General features: G+C 40.7%; 2 protein-coding genes across 3 annotated transcripts; both read right to left on the reverse strand.

The window, feature by feature from the left end:
• Window positions 1–130: 130 nt before the first annotated feature.
• On the reverse strand, window positions 131–4,702 carry dtwd2 (DTW motif tRNA-uridine aminocarboxypropyltransferase 2). 2 transcript variants are annotated; one of them, XM_086152384.1, is made up of 6 exons: window positions 4,230–4,702; window positions 3,874–4,003; window positions 3,442–3,536; window positions 3,151–3,349; window positions 2,297–2,425; window positions 131–1,123 (listed from the first exon to the last, which is right to left on the reverse strand). In XM_086152384.1, exons 1-6 carry the CDS (start codon window positions 4,391–4,393, stop codon window positions 944–946), a joined length of 897 nt encoding a protein of 298 aa, XP_086008510.1. In that variant the 5' UTR covers window positions 4,394–4,702; the 3' UTR covers window positions 131–943. The 2 variants fall into 2 exon arrangements, with proteins under 2 accessions (XP_086008510.1, XP_086008511.1); XM_086152385.1 differs by having other exon boundaries at window positions 132–1,123; window positions 3,913–4,003; window positions 4,230–4,697.
• Window positions 4,703–4,709: 7 nt separating this feature from the next.
• LOC147231164 (uncharacterized) lies at window positions 4,710–11,917 on the reverse strand. The gene is made up of 2 exons (XM_086152383.1): window positions 11,620–11,917; window positions 4,710–10,536 (listed from the first exon to the last, which is right to left on the reverse strand). The coding sequence occupies exons 1-2, from the start codon at window positions 11,742–11,744 to the stop codon at window positions 8,259–8,261; spliced, it is 2,403 nt and encodes an 800-aa protein (XP_086008509.1). The 5' UTR covers window positions 11,745–11,917; the 3' UTR covers window positions 4,710–8,258.
• Between the last annotated feature and the right edge of the window lie 201 nt (window positions 11,918–12,118).

The following is a 12,118-nucleotide window of genomic DNA, read 5'->3' on the forward strand; positions in this document are numbered from 1 at the left end:
TTACAGTGATTATAGCTTATTATGCCTTACAACTGCACTCAAGAGGATCACACAAATCAAAGGAATATTTAGACATCAGTAAAAAAAAAAAAACAAATGTATACTTCTGGAGATTTCTGATATTTAATAAAAAATCACAGTGATAACATTTGTGTACTCTTACTTTAGTTGCATTTAGAAATCCAGACCTTTTGTTGAAATCAGGCCTTTTAAGACTAGTTTTTATAGCAATTAAGAAACAGAAGTACCTTTGATATCACAGTGCATCTGTTTTATTTTTCTCATAAAAAACAACAAAAAAACTAATCCTCACTCAATTTCATTCACTATGCCAAAAAAGTAAATAAAAATTAAGAGTAATTCAAAAAAGTGAGATATCTGTGTATTAATAATCCAGTTTTACATCAAATATGCTATATACACTGTTTTACCCTAGGAAAATATATGAACCGCATCCACAGTACTTAGGATATTCACAGCATCTTAAAGGGACACTTTGCACTCAGTGCACTCACCGTAACAACCAGCTAAATTATTTCTAGTAATTGACAGCTTCCTCAATTGCTTTCAGCTAATAAAAACAATTGCGGTAACTGTTAGTAGTCAGTCGGTTTCTCTGACATGACATTTATGGATGCACCTTACTGATATTGCAGCTTCCCTTTTTCAAAGTACCTGGAAGACACGTGCATTTATCAGTTTCTCCAATGTATAGATTCCTGGAAAAGGAACCATCAGAACTATATCTGTGAAATTTTAACGAGGAAAGGCTTTTACTGGTATTAAAATCTCATTTAATGCCATAAAATAAAGTTCATAAACACGAATAAGTTAGGAACCCCCCCCCAGAGGTCCAGTGGTTTCAATGGGGCTACACTGATACTGCTACATGGTACCGTGATGACAGTACGGGTCAGTGTAGCTCAATATACAAAGACAAGTCTCATCTGGGGCAGATCTTGTGATCAGTGACCAGTTTCTCCATCCTCCTTATCTTGCGTTTGTTTTTGGGCATGGGTTTGTCGTACATGCCATTCTTTAACAGGTGTTCCTTGCTGTGGTGGATCTGTGCGCCGTGTTGTAGCTGGAACGAGCACAGGGCTTTCAGTGGCCGCAGCAGGACCTGGACAAAAAGGCAGAAAAAAGAATGCTGATTAAAGTGTGATATATTTGTTTTGTTGTACAAATCAGTGACTCTGCAGTTTCAGCCACAGTTATTTGGGTTTCCCAGAAAAGTGCAGTCCAAATGGGGTGCTAGATGAACAAGCTTTTACTTTATTGGCAGATAAACAAGCCCAGCAAATATAGTAAAAACCACAGGGTTTTAGAGAACTGAATGCATGTTTATATCAAAACCTCTCTAGTTCTGTGCCACTGCTGCTGTTATAACACAATATCTCTTATTCTGTTGTGTGTGGGTGCCTACAGACCACACCACGATGTCAGAACGTTATTTTCTCACTATCTCACTGGCAACAAATTAACTTATTTAATATGTTGTCCCCCAGAATTACAGTATCACAAAGGTAGTACATGTTTGTGCTGCGATGGTAACTTTCCCTGGCCAAAAGCAGGTAAGGATACACGACAGATTTTTAAGTTGTCACCTTCTAAGCAATGAGCCAATTTTGAAAATGACATCACCATTCTTGTGCAATGCCTCTGGGAAAACACCCCAGTACAGTCTTCCAAACTATGTATTATAAGGTTTAAATTGATATTTTATTGTTGTTAGTTTCTTGTGATGATTGAAGCCTGACACATACATTAACTGAAACAATAAAAATTGAAGTAGCTGAATTTATTGATCTTAAACATATTTATCAATTTAAGTTACAATTACAAAGCTACTATAGGAACAACAATGATTTATGATAATACAGAATAACTTAAGAGTACATCTAGGACATTCATTTATTTAGTGAAATCAATAGCTCTTCACACACTATTAAAGTGAAGTAGCAAGGCTGAGAAGTTCTTTAATAAATCACTGGTCCTGAATAACCTCTGTGTGCAGCTTTTGTGTCATTTCAGTCTTTGTTGTCAGTTTTTATGACCATGTTTTTCAGGATGATGCTTTGTTCTCCTTCAAGGAAGAATGCAACTCCGTGTGGTACCAAGGCTAGACCATCCTGTTGATGTGAGAGTGCACACAAACAGACTGAGAACCACGGTTTAATTTAGGATGTGGATAACTGCCTTTTGTGATACAATTTTTTTCCTGCTACTGTGGTTGCTTTGCTCGGTGGAGCCCTGGGTGTAATGGGCTTGTTTCAAAGTATATCAACCAGGTCACCTCTTGGATGTCATCGTTCTGCTCCAGGACTGACAGGGCGACGGCTGCACACTCCAGCGTGGACAAACAGATATTGGAGGGTTGTGTGCGGATCACATACTGACTGGAGAGAGTCCTGCTTAGTTGTATCTAGAAAAAAAGAAGCAGATTTAAAAAAAAAAAAAATCTAATGGAAGGGGAAAAACGATAAGCCCATATAAATTCAAATGGAAGGCCTCTGAGATTATGACAGTGAGAGGTCAAGACTTAATGGGCCTGGTCAGAAACTTCATTAAGGACAAACGATGACGGTAACTGACAGAGTACAATGGTATTTGTGTCTTTTATTCTCTTTTTTTTGTTCCTGCTCAACACAAGAGTGCCTGAAGATTACCTCTGTGCAGTTTTCAGTAAAATGTCTTCTTGTTTGATAACCTGTTACAGGTAAGAGCCATTTCTTAACCCAAACATCGTGCTGACAACTGATGAGACCTGATGAGACTACGTTTTTTTTGTGACAGCCACCAGACTGGAAGTTTACATGTTTCAGTGTTTCTCCAGTTTGATATTTTTTGAAATGTCTTTGTGTTGTTGGCTTGTATAATGTAAGTTTCTCTTGCCATAATATACATCAACACAAAAAGATTTTTCTCCTGTGCTTCATTAGTCATCGCATGGGGGTGAGGCAGCTTTCCCACTCGTGGATGCATAACAGGAGAATTAAAAAGGTCTCAAGAGAACAGGTAACTCTTCTCTGTTGTTGCGCAATTTAAGTTTTTTGAGTCGAGAACCACAGCATCTTTCATAAAATGTGTGGAACAGAGAGGGAACATGTTGCTTATTCATTGAAAGTTATAGTTAGGTCACACACACACCTGTCTAGGGTGGTGAAACAGACTGTTTTTGAGGAACATGTTCTTTGCCTGGCTCCAGGTGCCATCTATAATGATGACATTGTGTTTAACAGTGCCCACTTCTTGGTAATGCACCAACTCCTCCAGGTTCTGGGATTTGGGACCCGGATACAGGATGAGTGTTCGTTTGTCGCGGCACACCGCAGCCAGCTCCGGGTGCCTGTGCATTGAAAAGATAAACATCGAAGGATGTAGCAAGTGGTGGAGTGAGACTGTAAATTTGGTGCATTAGTAAAAAGTTTCATAACTTACTTTTCCTCATTAAATCTCCTTCCGACAATAACGTTGCATTTTCCTTGTGGTAAACATGCAGCAAGGAGAGGCACAGTGCGGAGGACTCTGCTCTCCTGAAAGAAAACAAGGGATTAAGAAAGCCTACGATGTGATGCAGATACAGTAATCTTTCAAGTGGAAAGTAATTTATCATCATTCATCTCAGTATCCAGCTGTCCTTTATTCAGATATCAGAACTTCTCCTAGGTGGGTAAATGACAGCTGAATAACAAAATTAATCTGTAATCATAATTTCAACAGTATCTTAAGTCAGTTGAAGGGCTTTGTAAACCAGCCGGAAAATCTTTCCTTTGCATGTATCGGTCACTCTTCTCTGCCTTGTTCCTCTGACAGAATATGACTAATATGGCAAATGTGAAGCGGATTGAAAGCAGGAACGGCGATTCTCACCCTGCCTGCGTGTTTGCAGAGGAAGCCGCCGTGACTCACCTCTGCAGGATGTTGCACTATGTACAGACATGTGGACACCTCCAGCGGTTGAGGGGGAAGAAATGGGCAAAGACACACCTTTACCGGGCGCCTACATGGAGAGGACAGTTGAAGAAGCGTCGAAGTGGTTACCTCCCACATCAACCCCTACTTCTCTTTTAGATGTAACTTTTACTGCAACGACACTAATCTGTGCTATTTAAAAAAAAAACAAGGCAGGAATTTGAAGGGAGGTCGGTTGTTTCGATCCCTTCTGATGTCCAGCTCTTAAGGTTCCCTCGGCTAGCTAGCATTAGCTTCAAGTTGGGTCAGCTCACCGGCACCGCAAACAGGTTGGTCTTCTTTCGCCATCTTCCACCGGAAGGGAAGCCAAGTCGCCGAAAGCATCCTCTAAACCATCTTCAACGGACGAGCTTGCCTCGGTTTCGGGGCAGTTATCTTCCGAAGAAATGGACACGCAAGGACCGGAGACATGGTCCATCTCGTAGTTAGCTTAAAGCTAACTTACGTTACAGCGCCGCCGGAAGGCAGATTCCTCCGACATAGAAATGCTTCAACTAGAAGGGCAGCGTCGCTCTTCTCCGTTACTATGCTGCTCGTTAGGATTTTATTGTCATTTGACACAAAACGGTGAATTACTAGGCTATTATTTATACGTGAATACTTTCAGAACCGTAGTTGCAATTAGCTGATGTACTTCAGTTAATTCAAGCAGAATTCCTCAAAATATGGATCGCGGTTGATCGACAAAACAAATAGAAATGTCAGGAGGTTCTCAATCATCCAGGTCATGGTTAAAATCTTTAGTGGCATCTAGACCTGAGTTTCTTCTCTTGAAGGCGTTTAATCTCTCAATCGAGAAGCTTCATGAGTCCAATGGACTGTTTGCCGAACATAACACAGTTGGGGGCTGGTCTAAGTTTTGATGTCTTGTTGGGTTAATGAGTTGTTTTGCAGAAACAAGACTGAGTGCAGTTGTTGCGCCTATTGTGTCATCAAATGTACCGCTTTTGGGGACTTATCTGAGTTGGAATATGAATAAGTACTGTGCAAAATTCAGATTGTTCAGACCTGTTAGATCCCTTGGACAGAGGCCCATGTGGTAGTCAACAGGGCCTGGTTTCAGTGGTGGATCTTCCTGGGTGATTTTGGGGGTCCAGATAGACCAAGGACATGTGAGTTGATATGTCTTGGGATGGATCCTAGTATGGCGCAATAGGTGGGCGAAAGGTTGTGCCCAAGGCCTCCTCCTCTGTTGGGTCCCTGGGGTGCACCCGTCTTTGCCTCAAGGTAATGTGGGGTCTAAAATGTGACCAGTATTTGGTGTTTGCTGTAGGCCCTCCTGAGTTTTTGAGAAATACCAGCAACACATGGTATGACAATGTCTTTACATTTGTTCCTGTCTTCCTGTTCCTTGTTCTTCTGTCTGGTGGTTTCTGTTTTGGCAAATGCCTAATTAGAATAGCCATAAGATTTAAGGGCTTTCTGAATGTGTTGGACATCTGTTTTCTTGCCTCCAGCGGTTGACAGGATGTTTTTTGCACAGTGGTGAAGAGTTCTGGTTACCCCTACCTAGTGTTCAAGGGTGATGTGTGCCGAGGAGCAGGTATTGGTCAGTTTGTCTCGGTTTCTGGCAGATCTTAATATCTAGGCTCCTGTCCTGTTATATAACAGAATCAGAATACTTTATTTATATCCAAGGGGAAAATTGCTTTTTGTTTCAAGCAGCTCTTGCTCACAAAGTGGAGAAGAATCAAAATAGAACCCTATAAAAATTAAGAATAAAATAGCGAATAAAAAACAGCTAAGATCAGAATAAATAAATAGAAAATAAAGTTAATGGTATGTAAAAATATATATAACTCCACTGACAGCCAGCTGATGCTGAGTGTCTGACACTATGAGTGAGGTATTATACACTCTGATGGCTGCCAGCAAGAATGATTTTCTATGGGGCTTGGAGGTGCATCAGGATGGGATCAGTCTGGTGCTGAAAGAACTCCTGTCACAGTGTCCAAGATGACCCTCATCTTGCCAAGCATTCTCCTATCTGACACCACCGTCAGAGGGTCCAGCTTCATTCCCACATCACTGACCTTGCGGATCAGCCTATTTAGTCAATTTGCAACAGTCAACAACAGACCACAACAGTCCAGGAAGGGGTGTTAGTCTTGCATTTTTAAAAAAGATTTAAAAAAAAAAAGCAAGAAAACTGGGGCAAAGTATCACTTCAATGGGGAGGTCAGATGCAGCCACGTTAGGAAGCAGAAGGCAACTTAATTGTCTTATCTATCATTTGTGCTTCTATGACAAAGGCTCTTGTTTGTCAATCCAGTTGAGAACACCAGCGCACTACTGCCACCCTCTGGTGTGAAGGGGAAGGTGACATAAAAAACTTCCAATCCTAACTCATATTTGATGTACCAGTAAGTCATAATAAAGACCGAGCAAAGATAATATCTGGAGTTTTGACATTTTTTCGACAAAATCCTCTCCTGATGTTAACATCTATTAATGTATTTAGCAAATACCATTTTTGTGGAGATATGTCAATAAATGTGTGCTGTATGAATAAAAAATGAAAGTTGCATTGATTGAGACAAGTAAAAGCAGTCAAATGTCTCTGAGTCCAAATCTCTTTGCTCCATCTGAAAAGTTGTCATTGTGTGATATACATTGTACTCATAACCACATTTGGGGTGTCACAGTTGACCAACTACATACCTTAATTTTAAAGTCATTATTCTATTCTGTCACATTTTACATATTTCCAGCATACATGCTTGTTACTCAGTAATTATAATACTCTTGTATTCTGAATTCAAAAGGCCACTGGCTTTATCTGATCAATCTGACATATTACAAGTCTGCCACACATGTGCAATGTTGTCCAATTTGAATCATTTATTTGTTCTGACAGGCGAAAACTTGTAGGTGGGGAAGGTGCTTGTGTTTGTATCTGTAAGTATATTAGAGCAGGTACACTGTAAACTTTGAAATTGAGCTCTCAACCATGTAGAATTAAAAATCTCGTCAGCCCCTCTGTGTAGAGTATTTCACAAAAACTGCCTGACATATGATGTGAAAATCAACCCATGTGAGAAGACACACATTGGTATACTTTCCCTGACTTAATAGGAAAGTGCACAGGGTGTGCAAGTAGACCGAGTTGAATTTCAATGTATCAGGTTAACAGCCACCCAGGTTTATTCATAGCAAGGGATGCACCCTGTAACAGAAACACAACACGTGGACTCCTGTCCTTTTGGACACAGGGATGACCAAAACTTCACCCTCAAACATGCACTACTGCCAAACCTCCAAACTAAGTTTGATAATTAATCATTGATTTGGGGTTTGAAAGAAAACTCAGGGATCCATTCTGTATTGCTTACTGAATGGAATTTTGTACTGTTCATCTGCTGATGTAAAAAAAAACGATATTATTATATTAAATTTGGTCTCTTTTAAACGCTAGCTTTTTATAATCTAATTTTAAATTTGAAGCCAGTATAATTGTAACTCAAAGGTGGTTTTATGATGCTTACAATCATCTGTACAGCCAACCTGGCTAATGTTATGTTGGCTGTATGTTTATTCAGCCATGGAGCAGCTCAAGAGTGTAAGACACTGCAGCAAGGGCAAAAACCTCAAAAAAAGAATCAAACTTTGAATACAATTAAAGGTTTTTGTGACTTTGAAAATTGCTGAAAAATATTTGAATGTACATTCATAATTCATCAAAATAAATAGTAACGTGCAAATTGTACGGTGAGTGGGAAAGTGCATTATGCATTAAAAGACTGTAGGTCTTCATTGGCACACTACCGTTGCAAAGCAGCTGGAGGCTGTTTTGCAGAAGGAACATTTTGCATTGTCCAAGTTTCTCTCTGAATTATCGCACAGAACAGACCACTCAGTCACTGTTTTAAATTTTTTTTCTCCCCCAATCAGAAAAGAAAATTAGAACAATGCAGCTCTCCTTGTGCCGGTCCCATGCGTAGATAAATGCAGAGGGCTGTGCCAGGAGGGGCATTCATTGTAAAACCTATGCAAAAATAAATGTGCAAATCAAAGCTTCAGATGTCTCACTGTGACAATGCTTGACGGGAACAGGCAATAAGAAAAGTAGGACAGAAAATCAAAAATTATCCTCAAGTTCATAGGGCTTCACCCAAGAACATGCTCCAGACCCTGGGACAACATCTGAAACCTTTGACATTGCAATGAGCCTTCAAATTCACACCGTCAATATATTAATTTACATTAAGTCAGGCAAATTTAACGATTGTTTACATTGCAGTTCTTTCAAGAAGCCGTATGAGGACATTTGTTCTGCAGGCACATTACAGTATTATACAATGTCCTTTGTTTTTGTTCGTTTCACTTGTTGAAATAGTAGACGTATCTTCCTGCTTCTCGAGATTAATCTCAGATTTCACAGACTCTGATAAATTCGCATCCAGTTCAGTTTGTTCTGAGGCTTCTTCTGTATTACTTTTTTCTTCATTTTCTGCTGTTCCAGTGTCTCTCTCCTCAGATAGAGCAGGTTTTGTGTCCTCAGCAGTTACGTTGCAATCTTTTACACTTTTAGTTTGTGAGGGTTCAGTCGATTCATTCTCATGGAGAGGAACTTTGTAGGAGGCCTCCTCTCTATCTCCCTCATCAGCAGTCTCTGCTGGTGATGCCGTCTCTTTTTCTTCCTCCCTCTGTTCTTTCGCCCCCGTCTCATCCATAGCTTCATCCATAATAACATCAACAGGAGTCAGGGGAGTTAGGTCCAGGCATGACTTAGGAGAGGATGATGCTTTTTTTCTGGGAGGGGCAACTATATTATGTGTTTCCACATCTTTTCTCAATACTTCCTGATTAGTAAATAACATAACATCTTTCACCTCAAAACCCATGTGATCATCTGTGTCTTCCCAGTCATGCTCCTCTGGAGAAATGTCCAAATCTGAGATGCATTGTTGCTCTGGGAGTTTAGGATCTAGCAATGTAACGCTTTTGTTTGTTTCTGTTTTACTTGGTTTCACTGATTCGGCTTTATCGTCTTCTTGTGATCGAGGAAAAGGCTCCAGATCACAGGGGGAAGAGTTGGCGCTAGACCGAAAAAAGTCTGTAATTTCCTCCTCTGAATCTGGCATTTTAACATTTTGAGGTTCAGAAAGAAGATCACAAGCATAATATAAATCTCGGGAAAGAATCCGTGGTCCTTCCTCTTGATGGTTCTCTTTATCCAGGGGTTTTGCCTCTACTGTGGGAGTTTCATCTATGAGGACATACTTTTCCAAGTAGCCCCTGGCCTCATTATCTGAATGCCTGCTGTGGAAAGACTTCTCAGAGGTCATACTTTCTGTATCCTCTTCTTTGTTTCGATTGCCAATCGCCTCCTCATAAAGGTCAGTATAAAGGAAAGCCATGGCTTTTGGCTCCTCCAGCAGAATGGGGTCGATTATCTTGGGTGGTCCTTCAGGTAGAAAGATAGGAGTTAGGACATCTTCTTGGCTTCCAAACAAAGTTGAGCCACTTGGTTTCACAGGGAGTCGGGATGGCCTCACTACACTACATCCATCCTCTCTATCCAGGTGATCTTTCGAAAGTAAGTTCTCAGTGCCACTGTAAAAGACCTCATCGAGAAGCTTGCTGGTAATTTCCCCCAAACTGATGGTGTCTGACTTTTCATTATCTACGGATGTACCGGTGTGGTCTTCAGAGAGCTCAGGCCTCTCTGAGTCTTGACCCTGACTTGGCTCCTCTGCCTCTGCTTCTGCTTCTACCTGTCCATCTGTGATTACAGCAGGACTACCAGGAGCCTGAGGATCGATCAGTGAGAAGGCTTCAAAATAATCCACATTGGTAGCTGTTCCCCTGCCTGGAGGTCTGGCCACTGGAGCCCCCGGTGGATCCATGCAATCTGAACACACCACTGGTGGTGAGGGCTGGATGTGGTCTCTTCCTTCTGAGCCAAATACTGTTGGGGAACCTATTGTCTCGTAAAGGTCAAACACCTGGTCAAGTGTGTCTTCATTAGCCTTTGGAGCAGGACTCTCCTCTAGATAAGACAGATTGTCCACCATGTCTTTGCTCTCCTCTTCATCCACGGTAGCCAGTTTTGGAGGAACAATGATGTTGAGGATCTCAGAGCCTTCAGAAACTAAACTGAATAGCCTCTGTTCTTTATCTGAGGAAGCATCTGCCAACTGGTCTTCATTTCCCTCATCTTCATTCTTCACATTCGGCTGAGAGAATTCAACCAGTTCTGGCCTTCCGCAGATGCTCTCAGAGCTTTCCGCAAGGACACTTTTTTGCCTTTCTGTTCTGCTTCTTTGACCACTCGCATTTGTTTTTTTGCGCCTCGACAACAGCTCCTCATCCATGACAAAGATAATCTTTCCTGCTGGCTGAGAACTTGGTGTTGCAGGCCGCACTCCACCAAAAGAGCTGACCTCTGTGCTGGGTATCCCAGCGTCAGATGCCCATGGAGTATTGCAGCGACTAGGAGTCGTCTCCCAGGCGATCCCGCTGTCCTCACCCTGCATAGTTACCATGGAGAAGGAGGAGTCCATCATCAGGCAATGCAGCTTTGGCTGGACGTTGTCATCGTGGACAGCCTCACGTAAACTAACAGATACAGTTAAACATAGAACAATGTGAAACACAAATCTTTATCAGATTCATCAGATGTTTCTCAATTTTGACAGAATTTAATTCCTGGCAACATTACATTATTTCATGCTAATGGATGGACAGTCCATATATTCTCTATCGAATGTGCATTTCAACTGTATATTGTTATATTTACTGCAGATAAGAGATGAATTTGAGCAGGTGGTAACAACTCAGTATACTGGGCTGAACTGTGGATATTGCAAGAAGCAAATTCCTCCCTCTCTCGATCAAAGATTGCTTGTAAAATTACCCTGTCATCGATTACCTAATGCAAGAAAAAGAAACTAATTCACATCAACTGGCAGAAAAATATATCATAACCATAAACCTATGTCCAGATGTCACAAATATTCTGAATCAATTCAAGCTAAATTGTTGCTATATGAAATGACTAAAGACAAACAAGTCTAAGCTGGCGCAATGTTAGACATTTCAAAGACATGACTATTACTTCCAGTGCAAGGCAATGCTATACTAAGATATGTTCAAGAACAATGCAACAATGTTCAGTAAATCTATAGTCAAGATAAAGAAGGAGCCGCTTCTGAGGACAGAAAATACATTTGGACATTGGGAAATGGCCTCAAATTGAACATATGCTTGTTTACAGTTAAACTGACTAAAATGATTGTGTCTTGATGTCAAAAAGACCTTGCAAATGAATTTAATCTATTTTAAAGAAACTTTACAGTGTTGTGATTTCTCTTGGCCAATTTTTTAACTTGGTCTCTTTACTGCAAAGAGGATTTTGCTCAAGTGTTTAAGTTTTGAATTATTAATTAAACAAGCCTGGCAAAAGCTCAAACAAGGGTCTTTAGAAACCCTAATTATTGCTCAAGCTTGTCTTTTAGTTCAATATTCCCTGTGGGTACCGATCTGATGTATTGCTGTGAAACTAATCTCTAAGCTTCACTAAGCAGTTTAATATAAACAAAGTTGTAGTCATTAGTTAGAATAACAAACTGGATTAAAGTTTGCCTCAAATGAAACCTAACACTCTTTACAAAGGAAGCTGCAGGCAGATGGGCCCAGTACCTGTTCCGAAGGCTTTCCACGTCATCGCTGGCATCCAGTTCTTGTTCGGGGACATCCTCTGGTGTCAGGACGTACATCTCAGTATCGACATCAGATTGTGCATAATCCTCTGTCAGCGTATCCATTGTTTCAATATCCTGACCAGGTTGCTTCAGTCTGTCACCACAACTCAGCGCCACTGTTTGTCACATTCTAAGCAGACGTGCTTGAATTTTCATGCTCAGCATAATCTTGAAATAGAAAACTAGTCTTCTAGTGTTTCATCTGAAGCATTTGCAACATGCAAGACGCTCATGTGTTATCTGTTTACTCTAACCGAACTCTTGCGTCTGACCTGCTCAGAAGATTACCATTGAGTGTGCATTTATTGCAGTTTAGGACTAATTTAAACTACGCTCTAAAATGTAAGCAGACCTCTATACCTAGACCCAGCACAAAATATTATTTGTGCCTGGGGCTTGAATCGGATGTCAAGTATAGATTGATAAGAAGGCCAAAA

This window comes from Fistularia commersonii, chromosome 9 (genome assembly GCF_037954325.1).
Source record: "Fistularia commersonii isolate RoL2024-O1a breed Wild chromosome 9, RoL_Fcom_v1.0, whole genome shotgun sequence".
Taxonomy (NCBI): Eukaryota; Metazoa; Chordata; class Actinopteri; order Syngnathiformes; family Fistulariidae; genus Fistularia; species Fistularia commersonii.

Coding starts and splice junctions, on each gene's coding strand:
- dtwd2 (XM_086152384.1), bottom strand. CDS start 4,393: ATGGACCATGTCTCCGGTCCTTGCGTGTCCATTTCTTCGGAAGATAAC. Junction 3,537..3,873: donor TCTGCAAACACGCAGGCAGG/GTGAGAATCGCC, acceptor GTTTTCTTTCAG/GAGAGCAGAGTCCTCCGCAC. Junction 3,350..3,441: donor AGGAGATTTAATGAGGAAAA/GTAAGTTATGAA, acceptor TTCAATGCACAG/GCACCCGGAGCTGGCTGCGG.
- LOC147231164 (XM_086152383.1), bottom strand. CDS start 11,744: ATGGATACGCTGACAGAGGATTATGCACAATCTGATGTCGATACTGAG. Junction 10,537..11,619: donor GTGGAAAGCCTTCGGAACAG/GTACTGGGCCCA, acceptor TGTATCTGTTAG/TTTACGTGAGGCTGTCCACG.